This window comes from Pimephales promelas, chromosome 14 (genome assembly GCF_988280905.1).
Source record: "Pimephales promelas chromosome 14, fPimPro1.hap1.1, whole genome shotgun sequence".
NCBI classification, from domain to species: domain Eukaryota; kingdom Metazoa; phylum Chordata; class Actinopteri; order Cypriniformes; family Leuciscidae; genus Pimephales; species Pimephales promelas.
The window spans coordinates 5,294,398-5,315,369 of NC_142782.1; the positions used below are offsets into that span (position 1 = coordinate 5,294,398).

Consider the following 20,972-nt stretch of genomic DNA (forward strand, 5'->3'; position numbering starts at 1 on the left):
ATACCGGGCGACGTCACGGTCCTTGTTTTCACTTCACTCATAAGGTTTATTGAACCGTACTTAGTCTGACCTGTCGCCTAGGACCGGTTTGCCTTGGGAGACCCTACCAGGGGCACATAGCCCCAGACAACATAGCTCATAGGGTCGTTTGGGTACTCAAACCCCTCCACCACGTTAAGGTGGCAGTGCAAGGAGGGGTTGATACAATCACTTTTTTCTATTTCAGTTTATTCTAATGGGGATTTGTTATACCCTATATATATACTGTACACATATTTGAATATATGAGTGGTTTTCTGTTTTTTTTTCAATAAATATAATACCAATATAACAGTTTGAATAGTAACTACTTATTATGGGAGATGTTCATTTGGACCAACATGTGACAATATTTCAGGTTTGGATCATCAACATTTGCTACTTAGACATCCTAAAGAAAAATACAAAAGTTAGAAAACATATATCAGTCCTAAGGGCAGGAGTTCCAGTGATCCAATGTCACAATTTTTTAAATACAATTTTTGGGTGTTTATTTGAGTGTTTATGCACTATAAATCATCTAATCATGACTTGATAATGGATTTAGGGTCTCAGGTATGTCTACCTTAAGAGAATGTGTCTTGTTCCGCTCGTAGAGTTTGGAGCATTCATGGAATTTCCAGAGAGTTGGGGGCATCAAATCCAGGTTTCACCTCCTGAATCATGATCCCACCGGTCCAGTTCACCACATTTGAGTCATGAATGTTTGTCGTTATTTTGTTCAGATTGTCCCTCTCGAGATGAAACACATGCCCTTACCATTAATAATAATAATAATTAAAGTATAATTAATTAATTATTAAGTATAACAATTTTTTTTCTCAAATTGACAGAAACCTGGAGAGACCAATATCTCCTAGTTAATATGGGCTTCCATAATGCTAGATCTTTCTAATTGTGTGTTAGTGCATCATATACGTGTGTAGTTAGTTAGTTTAAAAATGTATGTTAGCCTAAATAAACCTCACACACTACAAGTGAATCCTAATTAAATGATGTGATTTTTAACTAATGTTATATATCAATAACGTGTGACTTTTGCCTCATGACCTCGTACATTTATCATATTTTAAACAAAATCAACCCCTTTTATGATTTATTGTCATACAAAATCTGTCGCTCCATCAATGTTCAATACAAACGTAAAGGCTGGTATATTTTTTTCTGCAATCATACACCATTTTAGCCCCGTTGTTCCCTATAAACCACGGTGAAATATACAAATAACTTTAAAAGCTCGACTACATGTGAATTTATTTTCCCATATGGTTTTGCTGTAGGCTAGCACAAGTAGATGTAACAATTAATTTTCAGGCGGAAACTGTCCTAACTCCCGTTGTTATGGCAACACATTGTGTGTAGTTGTTCATTACAGGTGATGCCCGCTGATATCGCTGATGTGATTGAACTGATGGAGAGAGGCGCGCGCGTTCAGGAGGGAGGGGGAGAGAAGGAAAAGGGGGATCGTTCTCCCGTTCATATAACGCGACATCTCTCTTTCCTCCTCTCCGCTGGCGACATAAGCGACGCGTAACCGACACGCCGTCCTCACAGAAACCAAAGGCGCTTGCTATGCGGAACCAAGAGCCATGAAAATGCTTCGATTTCGGAGTCCGAGCATGTCCTCCCTCGCGCAGGAGGTCCAGTGCACGGTTCGCCTGCTCGACGACTCCGAGATCTCGTGCTGCATCCAGGTAGGCGCGAGCGTGTGCTCCGGTGTGCGCGCGCTCAGTGATGCGATGCTCTTTACTGCGATTATAAACACGCCGAGAGGACAAAATGCTTATTAAACGTGTTGAATTGACAATTTCTTGTTTACTGGCCTCTTTGAGTTGTATACTCGTGTTTGTTTAGGTGGAAGACGCCTAGGGAGTGATGACGCTTATGGTTTGCTCGTTTCGTTATTATTGCCGTCACTGGGTTGACTGTTAAACAGTTACGCCCTTGACTTTCTTTGTCGCCTACTAGAGAAAGATTTATGTGCAAAACGTGTTTCATTTATAAATAACGTTAGGCCTAATAGAGTTACTGAACATAGCCTCTAACTGTTTGGTATTATTTTGCCGTGTAATTTAATTTGCAGTGTTTGTGAACATGAACATGATGTAAGGCAGTATGTCTCATCTCTCTCTCCAAAGTGATGGAGGATTACTGAAAAAGTCTTTGATGGAAAACTATTTGCTATGGGAAGGATGTTTCATCAACTCAAGTCACTTTTATTTGAATAGCATTTCAACTCACATGGTTTGACAGCAGCTTTAGCACATGTGAAATCCAGCTACACTTCAGCATAACAAAAACAGTAGGCTATAAGCGTGAAGTGAACGTTATGTATTTTTTTCGGACACTCAATTGCGTGTTATTTATGCTATTTAGGCTACATGAACATCTATTATAGTTCAAATTCACATTAAATGCAATTAGTTGAACTAAAGAGTGATTTTTTTTGACAGAAGTACTTCTATATAGTACCGGTCAAAAGTTTGGAAACATTACATAAAAAAAAGGTTTTGGAAGACGTGTCTTCAGCCTGCATTTATTTGACCAAAATACAGAAAAACCCCAGTAATATAGCGAAATAGTATTGCTAATGATAGTTTAGCCTAATATACATTCGAAAATGTATTTCTGTGATCAAAGCTGAATTTTCAGCATCATTACTCATTGATCCTTCAGAAATCAGTCTATTATGATGATTTATTATCAGTGTTGTAAACAGTTGTGCTTCTTAATATATATATATATATTATAAACTGTGATACTTTTGTCAGTTGAATAAAAAAGTTAAAAAAGAACAGCATTTATTATAAATAGAAATCTTTTTCTGAAGGATCATACTGAAGACTGGAGTAATGATGCTGAAAATCTAGCTTTGAATGAGGATTTTTTTTTTTTTAAAGAATATTGAAATGGAAAACCATTTTTAAAATTGTAATAATATTTCACAATATTACTGTTTTTTTTTTCTATAGTTTTGGTGAAATAAATGCAGGACGGATCTTATAGGCTAGCACTTAAGACTTTGGCATTGCCATGCCACTTTTTGAGATCTCTGGAAAGCTAATGGAAACACCTCATAATGTCTGAATGTGTTGATGATGGCCAAAAATCCTGTCTGGGTATAGGCAGCTCGCAAAAATTATAAGACGCAGCCAATGGATTTCTTCCCATCATGCTCTCTATGTTCCACTCAAGATAAATGAGCAAACCCATTTCTGGGAAACACTCTTGACAATGCATTTTCTTTCAAAACATTCTTGGAAACTATAAAAATCGGTGTGCAGTTTTGCTAATATAAATATAATTGAATCTATAAAGGTCACGAGGAAGCCTTAATGCGGTTATTGTCCTTCAGCTCCGCTGCACGCTTAAGTGTGTGATGATAACTGATGATGATGCGGATGTGTCCCGCTCTTTACAGTACTACCCAGGCACCTAACACACTAATGTAGATGCAGCCTAATGGAATCAACCACCATTTCCTCTCCTCAGAAAACCACGCTATGATGTTGAAATCAGGAAACTGTCCTCTTATAGTGGTTCAAGCTCAGTGAAAAGGGCTAAAAAGTTAGTTTCTACCAACTTTTAAAGTATCTGATGGTCCATTTCTGCACCAATGAAACAAAGTGAAAGAGGTCAAGAAAGAGATGACAGACATCGTGCTTACATCGTATCTCTCTCCGGTGTTGTGTTTATAAAGTTTGAGCTAAGGAAGGAACATTCTGTTTGGTCTTATGAATATTTTAGGGTTCTAATGGCTTCTTGTTCTGTGATGGCTTTCTCCTGCATATTTTATGACCATCCTCATAGACAGAGGCTGCACCTCCATCGGTGCACTTTTACATGTTATAAGCACTCAGCTCTTACTTTTTTTATCAGCTACACGAGGAGTTAAATGCTGAGTTTATGTTTGCTGTGTCGTGTACAGCGCAGGTCAGCAGTTAGTTCTGGGCCTTGGATTTGGATTTGATTGGCTGATGTACAGACCTTTGACTTTTCACTGTGTTTCCGCATTCCAGAAAGACTGTCGGTCCAACCCAATCTCATGAGAAAACGTTACTGATTGACGAGGTGTCGATTTCGGGTGTTATTTGGACAGAAAAGTATGATTTATAGGAAAAAGTTAGCGTGAAGCTCCACCCCAAACCACATCCCTAAACCTAATGCTGCGTTCATGTGCTATGGTAATTATGGTAAATACCAAAAGCTGACGTGGAAAATGCACATGAACACCCCCTCATGTGGTATTTTCTACTGGGCAACTCGTAGAATATTTTGATGGACGAGTTGCCGAGATGAGATAACCTTTGAACTTTTCAAAATGGCGGAGAGCCACGCAAGAGTCGTGAATGGTAAAAATATATATTATTCATGATCTAGAAAATATATAACATATTATTTACCTTTTGAGTTTTGATAAATAATTTTCTTGCTGTTGCAGAATACTTAAGCAATCTAAAATAGTTTTAGCTAAATAACAGGTCTGGATCTCCATCTTTTTACCACATTACGACAACAAAAGCACTTGAACGCAACACACTGGTAAATACCAATTCACAAGTAGGATAACTACTTGTAACGCAGCATAACTCTCAGTGGTATCAGTTGAAAATTGACAAATTTTGTACGAATTCATATGAATTAACACCAATTTGTCAAAACGTAAATCGTTACAAAGTGCCATGAAAGTGCACTTGTCAATGTGAGAATCATTGGGGATGTTTCAAGGACTCTTTCAGCAGGTTATATTAGCTATGTTTCTATCCAAAGTTGCAAAATTGGAATATCGCATACAATATTTGCAAATAAAGCATCATTTCATCCAGTCAGTCGAAGAGAACAAAATCGGTGATAATAATCACTAAGAAAAATGGAAGTTGATGCAGTAGGACTGTCTTTTTGAGTGAGTCATTGAATTATTCACTGATCGTTCCACTGAATCATTTAAGAACATGCATAACTCTGTGTGTTGCTGCTTTGACTTTGTTTTGAACTGTTTTTATTGGCAAAAATAGACACGGTAATATGTAATTTTGTCGATATTAACTTCTGGTTTGTATAAAAGCAATGTCATATATCACAGTCATGCCGTTGGTCTAAATATTAGCATGGCTGTTATCACCTGCAGTGAACAACAAATCTCATGTGATATTGCTGAGTCATGAAACATTGGAAGAAAACATGGTGAATGACCATATACCTTGACCTTTGAAAACTTCAATTGACCTTCGTGCACACGATTGCCTTTTTTTTGTGCGGAGCTCCGTAGTCACGTTATTCCAGAAATAATGGGTTGAAATGTTAGTTTTTTTTAATCATATCATAGCAACACTTGCGACACAACCACCGAACATCCCCTAAACACCTTAGGACGTGTGTCCACCTCACCAAAGTGCTTTTCCACGCGCCTGCCGTATGTTTTCAATTGTTTTCAATGGGAGCGCCACGTTTTTTAAACGCCCTGAGCGTAACGAGGCGCTGGGCGTTTTTTTCACGCTGAAACGCAGAGCACCCAGCGTTTTTTACTGGTCGCCGAGAGTTGAAAAATTTTCAAACTTTCGATAAAACGCTGCGCTCATCACTGTCACTTTTTACCCACCCGTCCAATCACAGTGGAGGGGCGGGACTAAACCACACCGACCAACTGTCATAACATTCTCTTTCTGTACAACGACATCAACGAGCAGAGCTGAACAAAATGGATGAAAAATACATTTTTAGTATAAAACAAATTATGCGAAATCAGTTACAAGTAAACTGTGCCGCGGATATTCTGTATCACAGCAACGAAACGCCTCAACGGAAAAAAACACTGCGCTGCCAAAATGCTCTCAAGCGCCCAAAGCAAGGCAAGCATACAATTGTTTTTTTTTAAAAAGTAAAAAATATAGTTTCATTTTAAAGATTTCGATTGTCATAGATCATAGTGTATTTTAGTTATAAGTCATGAGAAATGACTTGTTTGTGTCTTGTTTTGGACGGAGTGAAACCGTGTCATGCCCAGTTTGGATTTGGATCAGTGATTACGTTACCAGCATGTGTGTTTCTTTGGGTCATTTCTCAGCGCTGGCTCAGGCGTACTGAGTGTCTTCTCAGTGTCTGAAGGACAGATAGGCCATGCATTATTAAGGCAGATCATGCTCTTCAGTGTGACTGCCGCATCACTCGTGCTACTGATGCTGCGCTCAGATTCTGCTGCTAAACTTCTCTGTGTAGGCCAAACTGGACAGAATTAACTCACGCAGAACATTTGAGGTGCCTTTTAATGAGAGTTTTTCCTAAGTTGGATCTTCAGGATTTCAATAGCCAATTATAATTTCTGTTTTAATGGCTTTCAGTAATAAGTAAATGGAGTAGTTAGGTATTACCATTTTAAACATGCACCGTGACAACACCATGGTTTTCTTTGAATAACCTTTTAAACGTGTTGTATGAATATGGTCAGGGCCGTGCGCATACATTTTGAGGGGCAGTGGCCCAAACCCCCCAAAAAGGAGGCAGTTATTTTAGGGGTAGTCCCTTCCTTTAATATAAACATGAGCCTTATTATTTTTCCTATTTTTACCCAAAATAGGATGGAGTGAGCATTATTGAGTACCATAAACACGTGGCCCTATCATGCACCTGGCGCAAATGACTTTATACCCTGACGCATTTATCATTCCTATTTTGCACCCGCGCAAAGCGGACTTTTCCCTCCACAGACGCACGTGGGTAAACTAGGAAATGAACTTACTTCTCCCTGGGCGGGTCGGCGAAAAAAGGAGGCGTGTTTCGGCGCAAACGTTCCCTAGTGCTATTTTGCAGTTCCAGAAAACAATAGGCTATATGCACAACTTACTTCCGCATTCTGTAAAACAGGTCGCATCGCTTCCGGTCCAGGTCTTTTGTATGTGCTTCATGATTTTTTTTGCGGTTTTACTCAAGATCACTTAAAGGGTTAGTTCACCCAAAAATGAAAATTCTGTCAGTATTTACTCACCCTCATGTTGTTCCAACCCCGTTCATTTTTGGAACACAAATTCAGATATTTAAGATATTAAGATCGCTCCTGCATACAGTCCATAGGCTTCTTGACGGAATGGCTCTTGCTGTCCCCGAAAATTCATTAAAGACATCGTTAAAATAGTCCAAGTGACTACAGGGGCTCAATCTTAACTTTATCAAACGACGAGAACACTTTTGTGCGCAAAAAAACAACAAAAATAACGACTTTATTTCAACTATCACTTCCTTCTCCATGGGCCTGTAGTCAGTTAACGTAGTGTGATTGCGTAAAGCTACGTCACACGTAGGCTCACTATTGGCCGACGCTGGTCATGTGTGTGTGATGCGTGTGACGTACAATAACAGAAGCTTACGCTATTGAACTAGTAACCTGACTCGCGCAGAGGGAGAAATAAACGAATAGTTGAAATAAAGTCGTTATTTATGTTGGTTTTTTGCGCACAAAAGTGTTCTCGTCGTTTGATAAACTTAAGATTGAGCCCCTGTAGTCACTTGGACTATTTTAACGATGTCTTTTATGACTTTTCGAGGACAGCAAGAGCCAGTCCCTCAAGAAGCCTATGGAAGATCTTAATATCTTAAATATCTTAATTTGTGTTCCGAAGATGAACGAAGGTCTTACGGGGTTGGAACAACATGAGGGTGAGTAAATACTGACAAAATTTTCATTTTTGGGTGAACTAACCTTTTAAAAGGAGCGAGCAAAGATTTGCATAACCAATGTCCCTCACATGTGCAGATTGATATTTAAAGTTAAACGTTTTATATATTTTTCTTCTTCACAGTAACGTTTAGATATTTAAATGGAATAAAACGCCAATAACAGAGTGAAATAGGTAGGTTAGCTGATTACCTTAAAAATCCATAGATATCGTAGTCAGTTCTTACGGACGTTAACACTTTCTCTGACAAGCGGATGCGATGAGACCTGTTTTCCGGTTTGGTCACGTGACGCTCGAGTAAAGCCTATTGCGCCAATGACCAGAAAACCCTAGTCTAAAGTCAGTGGCGCATTGCGCGTACATTCAGATGCTATTTTAAAGTCCCCGTGAACCGGAAGTTGCAAACAATTTTTCTCCAGTGCTGTGACGTATTTCCAAGTGAAACGGAATATTGAACAGAGGGCAGGGTTTTACTCTAGCGCTCCTCCTCTCCGTATTTATGCATAGCTGTCTTAATGGACTTTTATTTTTTTTTATCTTGACTAGTCTTCACTCGGTTTTTCAGGTGCAACTTCACTATCAAACTACCAAGGGTTTAATGAAGTAAAACTGATTATTATTTATATAATAAATTGTATATAATTGAAGATTATTGGAGTATGTTTATTGGATTATTGAAGCACAGTACAAAATTTCATGTTTAAGTCAACGTATTAGTTGAAGCTACTAGCTGGAAGTAAAAAAAAAACAACTAATAAAAATGTCAAAAGAACTATAATAGTATATAAATAATACTAAAATAATGCTATCAAAAAAGGATGAATGAATGTAAAGAAATTGGAAACCATTATAGAGTAGGTAAACCAGAAACACTTGTCGATTAAAGAACTTAAACTTTAAGTATTTCGGGTACTCAGACCTTTATCAGAAAAGTTAAAAGAAAACAATTAAAAAGTCATACTTAAAATATAAATAAAAGTTCAAATCTACCAATTAAAAGACCAGATTTAGTCACTAACAAGAAACACACTTTTGGACTCACCATGGTGTCATTTGGATGCTTTTTGGAGTTTGAAAATCATTATCTTTCAGTAACATGATTTATTAAAATATAATGTTTTTACAAATCTCAGTACTGTCTCGTAAAGGTTATTAAGATGCCAGTGTGCCGTAGCTTTAGTCACATTGAAAATTCTCCTCTCACTGTCTTTGCTATTCCTAAAAATGCAGCAATGTCATCATCGATTAAACATTTCTATTTTTGTAATACACCAAATGCAAATCGCCCCATCTGCAGAAATAAATCTCTCATCTCCTCTCATTCCACTTTTAATCAATAAATGTCCGGCGAGCAAGAAGGAGAGAAGGTGCTGTTGTGATGGACACTATAAATAGTCTCATGCTATTCTTATCCTTCTCCTCCATGCCTTTGATGAGATTTTTTTTTTGTAAGAATGACTTAAGAAAGAAAAAAGAGATAATAAAACAGGAGGAGAGAGAGAGAGAGAGAAGCAGGGGGGTTTAAATGAATGACGTCATTCGCCTCGTGTTGAACGATGTCTCAGCGATGTGCATTGCATATGTTTAACCGCTGCAGTTCAAAGTCAGTGTGTGTGTGTGTGTGTGTGTGTCTGTGCCGAGACTGCAACACTTTTTATTTCACAAACTGTTCCTGTTCTTTTGCTCAGAAACATTTCTTTGTGGAAATGTGACATTTTTGGGATATTGAAAAATGTAGTCACACATAAAATAATCTGTTTTTCATTTCAAAAAGGGACAGTCAATATTCTATAGCTATTATTGGTCCCACTTTATATTAAGTGGCTTTAAGTACTTTGTACTTACATTGAAATTAATCATTTGATACAATGGACTTATTGTGTACATACATGTTTTTACATTGTACTTATATTTTAAAAATACCAGCATGTAATTACAGCTGCAATTAATTTATGTTGACCCTTCCCTTACACCTTAACCCACCCTTGTACCTACCTACCCATACCACACACACCTGTCCCTAACCTTACCGTAACGTTATCAGACCTCAATAGCAGCAAAAGTGTTTTACAATACAACCTGAGCACAATAAGTACATTGTATTTATTTTTCGATGTAAGTACATAGTACTTAAAACCACTTAATATAAAGTGGGATCGTGTGTGTGTGTGTGTGTGTGTGCGCGCACGTGTGTGTGATGAAGTGTCCTCCCGTTCTGTTTGTACACCACTTGCCTGAGGCAGTGCAGTGACAGTGTGTGGTGTGTGATATATATTTTAAGAGACACAAGCATGTTTGGCCATTGGGGATAAATGACCTGTTAAACACACAAACACACAGTGATACACACTTAAATCTGTCACTCAGCAGCTCATTCAGCTATTTTCTTATGGACATCGTACTTATTATTTACTAGATGCTTCCGTGTGCAAGTAAAGCACTTGTGAAACAAATCACCTTTCATTTTTCTTAACGCAATCTGTAATGTCAAATTAAACGTTTTTCTTTGTTGACTCTGATTTAAATGTAGTGTGCAATTTAATATTGCATTTAAGGTTGCAATATTTTAAATGAACTACATTTAAGCTGTATTATGATGTTCATTCTTTTGAGCTCAGTGGTGCAGACGGTTTCACACTTGCCACAACACGTCACTGTACATGTTCAGGTCCGTCTCCTTCCCCCATTTCCCTAACCTAGTCACTTTACATTGTCCTATTAGATTTATTTATTTATTTATTTATTTTTGCCAAAAGTGTATTTTTACCATAAATAATTGTCTGTTAAAGTTATAGTATATAACTATAATTTCCATTTAACTGCAAATGACATGCAATTAACAATTCCAATGTTTGGAAGCTTGTTTCTGCCACTGAATAAAAAGTAAAACTTGTGACTTATCTCACAATTCAGATTTTTTTTAATCACAATTGCAAGTTGACATCTCGCAATTCTGACATTTTATCTCAGAATTGCGTGATTTAAAGTTGCAGTTGCGAGTTATAAAGTTAGAATTGCGTGATATACAGCGTTTATATCTCGCAATTGCATGTTTAGGCCTATATCTCGCAATTCTGACTTTATATCTTGCAATTCTGAGGAATAAACACCCAATTATCTTTTAAATGTTTTATTCTGTGGCTGAAACAAGCTTCCATTATTATGTGTTTTAATTCATAGTATATTTTTAAAGCATATTATTTCTGTAAGAAGTGCTCTCTGTAAACTTATGCTAAAGTGTGCTTCCTTTTCACAAGGGAACAAAGAAAACAACAGGAAATTTCACTTAAGCTGTCAGTGTAAAATGAATAAATGTTTTAAGATCTAACCACAAACATTTGTGATCGGTACAGTTTCATTCACTCTAAGAACAAAAGTACCCCGTTTGCAATCTTCACCATTCTGACGGCTTAGTAATAAGTATTAAGGGTCATTAACTCTTAAAAAGCAAATTGTAATCATTAATTGATATAATCAATCAATTTGATCTTTGAAGAATCACAATAAATAGTTAAAATAAGCACATTTTTCTGATTTGTCTTTCTAAATGTCCTCCTAAATGTTCCTCTGCTAATTAGTTTCAATTCAACTTGACCTTTTTAACCTTTTTTTTAACAAGTTTAAGTTGTGATATCAAGCCATCTTCACATTAGAGACAATCACATCACATCCAGATGTGTACACATGGATTGACACTCAACCTAAAGGATTATTAGGAACACCATACTAATACTGTGTTTGACCCCCTTTTGCCTTCAGAACTGCCTTAATTCTACGTGGCATTGATTCAACAAGGTGCTGAAAGCATTCTTTAGAAATGTTGGCCCATATTGATAGGATAGCATCTTGCAGTTGATGGAGATTTGTGGGATGCACATCCAGGGCACGAAGCTCCCTTTCCACCACATCCCAAAGATGCTCTTTTGGATTGAGATCTGGTGACTTTGGGGGCCATTTTAGTACAGTCAACTCATTGTTGTGTTCAAGAAACCAATTCAAAATGATTTGTGGTGCATTATCCTTCTGGAAGTAGCCATCAGAGGATAAGGACATGGTGGCCATAAAGGGATGGACATGGTCAGAAACAATGCTCAGGTAGGCCGTGGCATTTAAACGATGCCCAATTGGCACTAAGGGGCCTAAAGTGTGCCAAGAAAACATCCCGCACACCATTACACCACCACCACCAGCCTGCACAGTGGTAACAAGGCATGATGGATCCATGTTCTCATTCTGTTTACGCCAAATTCTGACTCTACCATCTGAACGTCTCAACAGAAATCGAGACTCATCAGACCAGGAAACATTTTTCCAGTCTTCAACTATCCAATTTTGGTGAGCTCTTGCAAATTGTAGCCTCTTTTTCCTATTTGTAATGGAGATGAGTGGTACCCGGTGGGGTCTTCTGCTGTTGTAGTCCATCCGCCTCAAGGTTGTGCGTGTTGTGGCTTCACAAATGCTTTGCTGCATACCTCAGTTGTAACGAGTGGTTATTTCAGTCAAAGTTGCTCTTCTATCAGCTTGAATCAGTCGGCCCATTCTCCTCTGACCTCTAGCATCAACAAGGCATTTTCGCCCACAGGACTGCCGCATAACTGAATGTTTTTCCCTTTTCACACCATTCTTTGTAAACCCTAGAAATGGTTGTGCGTGAAAATCCCAGTAACTGAGCAGATTGTGAAATACTCAGACCGGCCCGTCTGGCACCAACAACCATGCCACACTCAAAATTGCTTAAATCCCCTTTTTTTCCCATTCTGACATTCAGTTTGGAGTTCAGGAGATTGTCTTGACCAGGATCACACCCCTAAATGCATTGAAGCAACTGCCATGTGATTGGTTGATTAGATAATTGCATTAATGAGAAATTGAACAGGTGTTCCTAATAATCCTTTAGGTGAGTTTATGCTGCACAGTAAATCATTCAATGAATGCATCAAAATCCACTTTTCCTTCCAACACGTAAGACAGCTGTAGGAGTTAATGATGCAATTAAGCTGTCATATTTAGAATATGTTCAGTTTCACATCAGACCTGTCGTCAGCATAATCCACTTGCCTGTACTCAGGCTTAAAGGGCGGACAGAGAAATGCTTCTATGGTTTCAAGATTGCTCTCATTATAGGCATACACGCTGTGTGGATCATAAGGGTCAGGCCAACACCAATATTGGAGGACTGTTAAATGGATTCTGAAACTGCATTATGAAATATGAACATTGGCGTCACTAAAACAAAATTGCAAAAATAAACATTTTTCAGTGTCTCACGTGATGAGGACCTTGTTTTTTTTTATAGATAATATGTCCATTTAAAAATAGCTCATGGTGGTACTTAAATCTTGAATATCTTTTATTTTTGGACAATTCCTTGTTGAGGAATTTACATACAGGTCAGCTTAATTAAATGAATAGATCACTCAAAAGAAGATATTTGAAGAACTTACCTATTTTTGTACATATTGAAAGTCAATCGGATCCAAAAGTTTCAAGCTTCAAAAAAAGACAAAAGTATTTTACGTAGTGTTTGTGTCATGACATAATTAAATGCAAAAATTAATTCACCATATTTGGCCTTTGTATATGTTTGTTGATCAATGATTTGATTCGATATTTAGCACTTAAACTTTGCTCGCCATACAAATCATATAAAATGATTGTATTCTGAAAAATTTGGTCACATATACCTTTAGTTTTCAATGGTGAAATCCACTTCTTTCAACAGTATTCCAAGTGATTTTCGCTCCAGATTTCCCAAAAGCAGATTTTACAATGGGTTGTTCAAGTGTATGTACATCATTGACCAAAAGAAAGCTGCTTGTTTAAAAACCGTGCTTCACACTATACTATGGACAATATATTTTATGCTTTTTTTGTCCTTTTTGGAACTAGAAACTTCAGAACCCTTTTGACTTACATTTATATTCATAAAAACAGCTTAATAGCCCCTATCATAGCATTTGAAATGTTCCTATTTTTGTTTTAGGAGTTCCCAAAAACAGTTAAACATGCATGCAAGGATAAAAAACACTTTATTTGTCTTGTAATATGCATTTATTTTTAACTGATTTGCTCAACGACTCCCAAATGATTCGTTCGACGATTCATTTTCCCAAACACCTCCTTTGAGTGACGCGAATCTGCGGCGATTGGTCAAATGACCCAGTCAGTTGTTATTGGTAAACCGTAGGCAGAGACTGTCGACGCCCATAACCAGGATTATAGCTTGTCAAGTGTTGAAAATTGTATATAGCGTTTGAACAAACGTGTCAGAAAAAGTGCACTTTCCACACGGTCCCTTACTCGCGTCACTGTCAAGAGCGAGCTTTCCCCGCGAAACTCGCATTGCGGGGGCTTTTGAAGGGCAGTGCTTATTATATAGAGGGAAGTCATATTTGGCTAAGTCGTTTAGGAGGTAATTGCCATTTTTCAATGAATTTCTGGTGAATATCTAAAACAAAACTAACTTTACCTCGCTTAGAAGCTGTGCGGAGTGTACACAACACAACACAACACAAAACAGCAAACATTATTAATAATACTTACAGATTGTGATTCGGAGGAGGACGATCCTGATCCATATACACTGGATACTGAGCTCTCCTTCGGGAACAACCGGCTTGCGAATCCACATATGAATTTATCCACATATGAGTTTTTGAATTTTGAATGATTCGTCATTAAAATGATGAGATCATAAGGTTCGGGCGTTGCAAATTTGAACTCTGACCACTGATTCTTCACATGATCGTCCCTGGACAATGGAAAAAAGTGGCTGAACTGTCTTTGCAATGTAAAATACAGCGTCTTCTCGACATGATGCGATTCAGCTGAAGTATTTGAATGTGTTCTAGACGTCACTTTAAGTCTGCACGCGCAGTTGTTGGGAGCGGCCAATGACCTCTCTACGTCACGATGTAACAGCTAATGACTCGTTTCAAAAACAATTCATTTCATAGACTCAGAGTCGACTCTCACTTTTGAAAGACAATAACTTTATATATGCTGCACTTTCAGATATAAATCTTTGCAGAATGTTTTCATTCCCTATATTCCACACTACATGAACAGTCATTTTCAAAAATCCATGATAGGTGCTCTTTAAACATTCTTCAGAATACCTTTATTTGTGTTCTGCATAAGAGTGATCTATCCATTTAATTTTTTTTTTTTAAATTGTGCAAATTAATCACACTATTTTACATATTGGGGACAATATAAGACTTTATTCCATGTTCAGTCTTCTAAACGCATCCTCACTGATTAGGTTTCTTTGATTCTTGTCGCACTGCAGAAGTTTAGTGAATCCTGAATGATTTGGGTCCTTTAAGATTTGCTATTTACACGTATATATGTCACCATATACCCTCAAGCCTTTAACATTGACCAGTCCTTATGCATTTGGGCCAAGGACAGACTAAACGATTTTGAGAAAATTAGGGGTTAATGGGAATCGACAGGGGGATCGTCTTTCACACTTGGTCAGATGCTTAAATAAGGCAAGTGCGCATGCTGTAGAATGCTAACATCTAGCTTTTCCAGTGTCATCTTATTAATTTTTTGACTTTAACTTTATTTTATGTATAAAGAAAGTGTGCTCTGATTTACTTACTCTCATAAATTTCATAAATTTTCCCTCTCCCCTGTTTATGATATGAATCTGCCTTGTGACCTCTGGATTAGCAAACATTTTGTGTTTAGTTCTAAGGAAGACGCAGTCATAATTGATATGGCATGGGTATTAATTACTGAACATTTTATCTAGGGCAAAGCTTTCACGGTCCTAAACTCTGCTTGTTCCGTCTAGAGCGGCCGGCAGAGGCATTGCTAAGTGCATCTAGGAGGGATTTTGGAAGGTGGAGAGTTAAAGAGAGAGCATCAATGCAGTGTGGTTGTGTTGTTAAAACTTGTCATCTCGTTAGACTCCTTAATAATTGATAATCTCTCCCCCATACTTCCTCCCTCTCTCTATCATGCATGCATGCTTATTCATTATAAGTGTTTGCTAAAGCAAGCATCACTATTTGCCTTCTATTGCACATACATAGTCATTTGAACAAAGCCTTTGTATTATTTAGAGCAGTTGTATCACAGACATGAAGGGAAGCTCAAAATGAGCAAAGATATGCAATTTTCACCTTGATGATAAAACGGGCCAAACATTTAAACAGATTTACATTGAAGAAAGGATAGAGCCATGGGGTGCGTTTTCCATTTCCTACAAACATTATTTGTCAACTGTGGTTGAAAGTTCTCTTGTTAGCAACATATGTTAACAATACTTTGTTTCCAGCATCACAAAGTTGTGTGGTTGGAACTACAGCTGTCATCCTGCGATTAGAAATGTAGTATGAAATGGGTTGCGTCCGAAAGCTTATAAATACTGCTTTCGGAGAACACATTCCATGGTAGGAAGGCATCAAGGCACGTCCGAACCCAATGTTAGCTTCACTTTCTGTCTCCTGAGATACCTTCATTTGATTGATTTTATAAGGCAGCATAGATGTTTCTGTCACTGCATTTGATATCCCACAATCCTGTGCTTTCCATTTGTGACAGTTGAGCTAGAAAATAAAGATGGTGTCTGAAAGTTGTGGTTGGTTCCCTCTTATGGAGGAAGACCGATAGTTTTTGTTGATTTACATCGATAATCTGGCATAAGATAAAAATCAAAAATCGATAAATAATGTTGATGGCACGAGTTCCATCGCGGTACTTAAAACGTACCTCAGAGTATTAAGGGGGTCGCACACCGGACGAAAAGTGCAGCGCCGCGCGTCTTTAAAATTCGAACACATTATTCTCTATGAGTGTACGCACACCGGCGGCGCCATTCGGCGTCTGTCCGCAGCGCCCAGAGACGGCTCAGGACCGTGTTCAAAATCCTGCTGCGCCACAGAGCGCCATTTACATAGTTTTATATAAAATTTAAATTATTTTTGTCTCGAATTTTTGCGGATGGATCCTGACTTCGCCCTATGCTGCAATATATACATTTAGTTTTGCATTCATTTACAGAAATCAGCTGCTTGAATGACAATTGCTGATGTTATTGGATTTTTCAGGTGAGATTCTCAATTTATTCAGTTAACGGACGCTCTGAGGTAAAGTTTTCAGACTGCAGACTCAGCAACGATTGTATTTAATTGTACAGGGCAATAATAACATAGAAAAGACATTATCTTCATTTCATGTCATTAAACATTACAATATTGCTGGCCATACACTGATGAGAAAGTGCGCATCCGGTGTGCGATACCTGGAGTTGTCCTAGACGCGGCGCGGCGCTACGCTTCTCATCCGGTGTGCGACCCCTTTATAGGGACATAGCAACACCCTAGCAACACCAAACAACACCCTTGCATGGTGACAGCTCACCAACAATCACTCCGAACACCTTAGCAACCATATGTCAGCGCTCTAGCAACACAGCATGTTACCAAATGTAGTTCTTTCTGTCAATGTAAAAGAAGAAATATTGTAATGATATGAGTAATTCCCTTCTTAATTCGATCCAGTGTAGTGCTTGATCCACGTTTCACATTTTAAAATTTGCATTTTAAATTGAAGTGTGCTATAGCAGCCTGCGTCACAGGTATTAACAGCAAGGTCAAACGCTGATGGTCATCAGAGCTGAACCAGAGCTGCTCGGTCGAGCACACAGAGACACACTGTCCTGTATGAGGCTATAAGTCCATCACCACTCACTGCAGATATATATCATGTTTAAACCATAAAATTATAAAATGTATTGCAAAAATTGTAAATGTATTTTCAGTTTCACATTTTCAAATGAACAAGCAGTCAGTAATGAGAGATTTAAGATTCCCAAACATTAAAGGCCGTTAACGGACAGTATTATTCAATGTGTTGAGGTAATTTCCACTGAAACAGGAAGACAGGAAGGCAGCTCCTCCTTTTTTTAAATAGCCAATAGAGAGCCTAAGTCCCGCCCCTCCGCTTCCGGCTCATGGGACCTTATTTCGGAAAAAATATGAATGGTAGTCAATGGCGAGAGACAACTTATCTTTTTATTCCGTCTGAACTGTGCCCTCAATTACACATATGATGTTTGTCAATTTAAAAGCTAATTCTGAAAGTCAAAAACGGCGCAGTTTGTCATACAACAGAAGAGTAACATTTAGTTTTATGTGAAAATCGCTCTGTGAACTACATCTCCCGGGAAGCGAAACGAGATCCGCTGCTCGTGTTTGTGTGTGCAGTCTGGTACAAAACACTCGGGTATGATGGCGTAACGTTACGATTATAACGTAAGACTGTAGAAACAATGACAGACATTAGCCTCAGTAAAGTTAGCTTCATTCATTGAGAGAAAATGTGCGCCTTTGGGGTTTGTAGTCTTTGTAATTATGTATTTTCACAGTCTTATACCTCAACGGTTTTACATCAAACTGCGACTTTCTTTACTTTAAAATGTATCTTTTAAATTGACAAACATCATATGTGTAATTCAGGGCATAATTCAAACGAGATCAAAATATTTGTTGTCTCAAGCCATTGACTACCATTCAATATTTTTCGGAAATAAGGTCTCATGGTGGTCGACCGGAAGGGGAGGGACTTAGGCTCTCTATAGCGTTTCGTTTATATCACAGCTCGCCTAGAGCTGTTGAGCTCAGTAAAGCCGCATTTGACTGCTCATCATAGCCACAGTCTAATAGATTACCCTTTAATTTTTAATATGAAACTGTTAGCAAAACAGTGAGCATTATCAAAGATGTGCAGTTTGAAAAGTGTGTAATTTATTAATTTATGTTGGGGTTATCTCTTCTACTCATCAGTGCTGTTTAATGCAGAGTCCGTCTAACCGTTTCTCCTCCATCGCTTTAAAATGCAGCATTCTGTGCAGAATTCAAATGGGTCCGATACGTTTTGTGGTCTGCACCACATATGATGCGCTCTGTGCTATCATGTCTCTGGATGCGATTAGCGTGACACTAATGTGAAACCAGACTCCATTCGCCCCAATGGAAAGCACACTGTTTGAATCATTCCCTATTGTGCACTATGTGCCATTCACCATGTAGAAAATTGTAAATGTGTGAACAAGTGATGATTTTCGCCACAGCTTCAACGTCTATTTATAATGTAAGGGGCGGGGCTTCATATTCTAGAGAACATTTCAAATCATTGATCCATATTGACGCAAGTGAGAGACTATACGTTTTGAACGCTTAGATCTTCTAAATGCGAATTCTGTCATTGTTTTGGAGCACACTAGCTTATAGATAACATAATAAAATCCTAAAATCTTCATTTTTGAATGAATTTGGACTTTATGAACATAACACAAGCATTTCTAGGTTAATTTGAGGTCAGTTAGTCATTGCTGAAAAGAAATACTTGTGGTTCAGTGAGAGAGTCAGATGTTGATTCAGGAGCAGCTCTGGACCAGAGCCTCTGGTGGATTCATTGAGTTCATTCAGTGAAGGATTTGTCAGACTAATTCAAACCGATAAAGTGAGTCTTTTGTGCTGTTCAATAAAGGAACCTGCTCGGACTACATTGGTTTAAGCATTGTTCTTTTTATTGTGCTGTAGTTAAATGTTTTTCATAACAATCATATTTAGTATATTAAGAAATATTGACCTGTCATATTACATTTCTTTTCTTGAATATTAGTGTATTTTTTCCCCTGTTGTAAATCAACTTATTTTACACACAACGGTCATTATTATGATACTGTCAATATATTCTCGAGAACTAGCTGGCTCGCTATTATATTTTATCGTAAATCTCTGCTGTAATGATGTGATATGGTTTTGATTTTTATTCCTTTGCTTCTTTTTCTTTCCTCCACAGAGAGACACTAAAGGGCAGTTTCTCTTGGATCATGTGTGTAACTACTACAGCCTCCTGGAGAAAGATTACTTTGGCATCAGATATGTGGATCCAGAGAAACAAAGGGTAACTACAGATTCACTACTCACCCAATATTCATTAAATCAATTCTGACCTAAAAGTTTATTATAACTTCAGCAGATATACTGTGGCTCCAACTTAAAACACATCAATACAACTCAAGTCACCTTCATTCATATATCGCTTTAAACAATATGGACTGTTTCAAAGCTGCTTTACAGTGATAAATAATAGTAAATTAAAGTAAGAGAGATTGTTTTGGCTTTACAGCAGCTCTAGAATAAAGTTATTGTCCAGCTAAAGTTAGTTTTGACCGATTCAATTCCGATGCAAAGATCATTAGTTATTAACTCAGGGGCCGCTTACATGACACCAATCTAACAGAAAACGGGCTCTGGTCGCTCATTCGCATAACAACAGTGCCTGGTAGCTTGAGAACAAAATCTTGAAATAGGTTCCAAGGTGCAAGCCTTGAAAAAAAAATATTATTATAAGTAAATTAAATTACAAGTAAATTAAAGTTTTTTCAAACCTGTGAAAACACGCACATGCATATTACGTGTTTAGTCTATAAGTATGCGCATTTGAATATATAAATGCACAGGCGTGTAGTCTTTCTTTACAAATTGACCTCAACAAATTACTTGTCTGGCTTTAAAAATGAATAATACCGAATCATTTATCGCTTCCGAGTAGCCATGTGAACCGGAACTATTTTGACAACGTTTTATCTGTACAAAGTGGAGAAGTCTCTTCTTCTCAGGGGAGTAAATAGTTGAAACTTCAGGACTGCGTTGTCGTCGTGTACAGGCGCAGGTCCTTCATCAGATCTGGATACGGCCTGGATCCGGCGGACTGCGGTAAACCTCTGGATAAACAGACAGACTAATATTAGCGTAGACGCCATTCTTCTTATGATGCAACAAGTACATCGCGATTTATGGGAAGTGTTCCCGGTTCCGGCTGACCTAATCTATGCAGCCTAACATTGAATTATAGAAGTCTATAAGCTGTTATGTGGATGCTAGGTCAAAGAGATGTTTAAACTGACAGAGTGTGTCTGCTTCTCGGACAATGTTAGGAAGACTGTTCATAAGCATAACAGTGAAAACTAATGCCATGCTTAGTACAGAGTGAACAGCAACAGTCCTAGTACTGAGCCTTGTGGTACTCCACTGAACTCGTGATCGATAAGACATCTCTTCATTCACTGCTACAAACTGATAACGGTCAGATAAAGTATGATTTAAAGCATGCTAAAGCAATTCCACTAATGCCAACATCATTTTCAAGTCTATTTAAAAGAATGTTGTGGTCAATGTTATAAAATAAGATCGAGTAACACAACCATGATCTGTTGATAAGAGCAAATAATTTGTGACT

At 37.9% G+C, this 20,972-nt stretch overlaps 1 protein-coding gene across 1 annotated transcript in view; it reads left to right on the top strand.

Annotated features, from left to right (window-relative positions):
* The first annotated feature begins 1,414 nt into the window (after positions 1-1,414).
* Positions 1,415-20,972, top strand: part of frmd3 (FERM domain containing 3) — a 59,266-nt gene continuing 39,708 nt past the window's right edge. The window contains exons 1-2 of the mRNA XM_089119313.1: positions 1,415-1,733; positions 19,530-19,634. Of these exons, the coding sequence (XP_088975439.1) occupies positions 1,629-1,733; positions 19,530-19,634 (210 nt within the window). The 5' untranslated portion in view covers positions 1,415-1,628. The remainder of the gene's footprint in view (positions 1,734-19,529; positions 19,635-20,972) is intronic.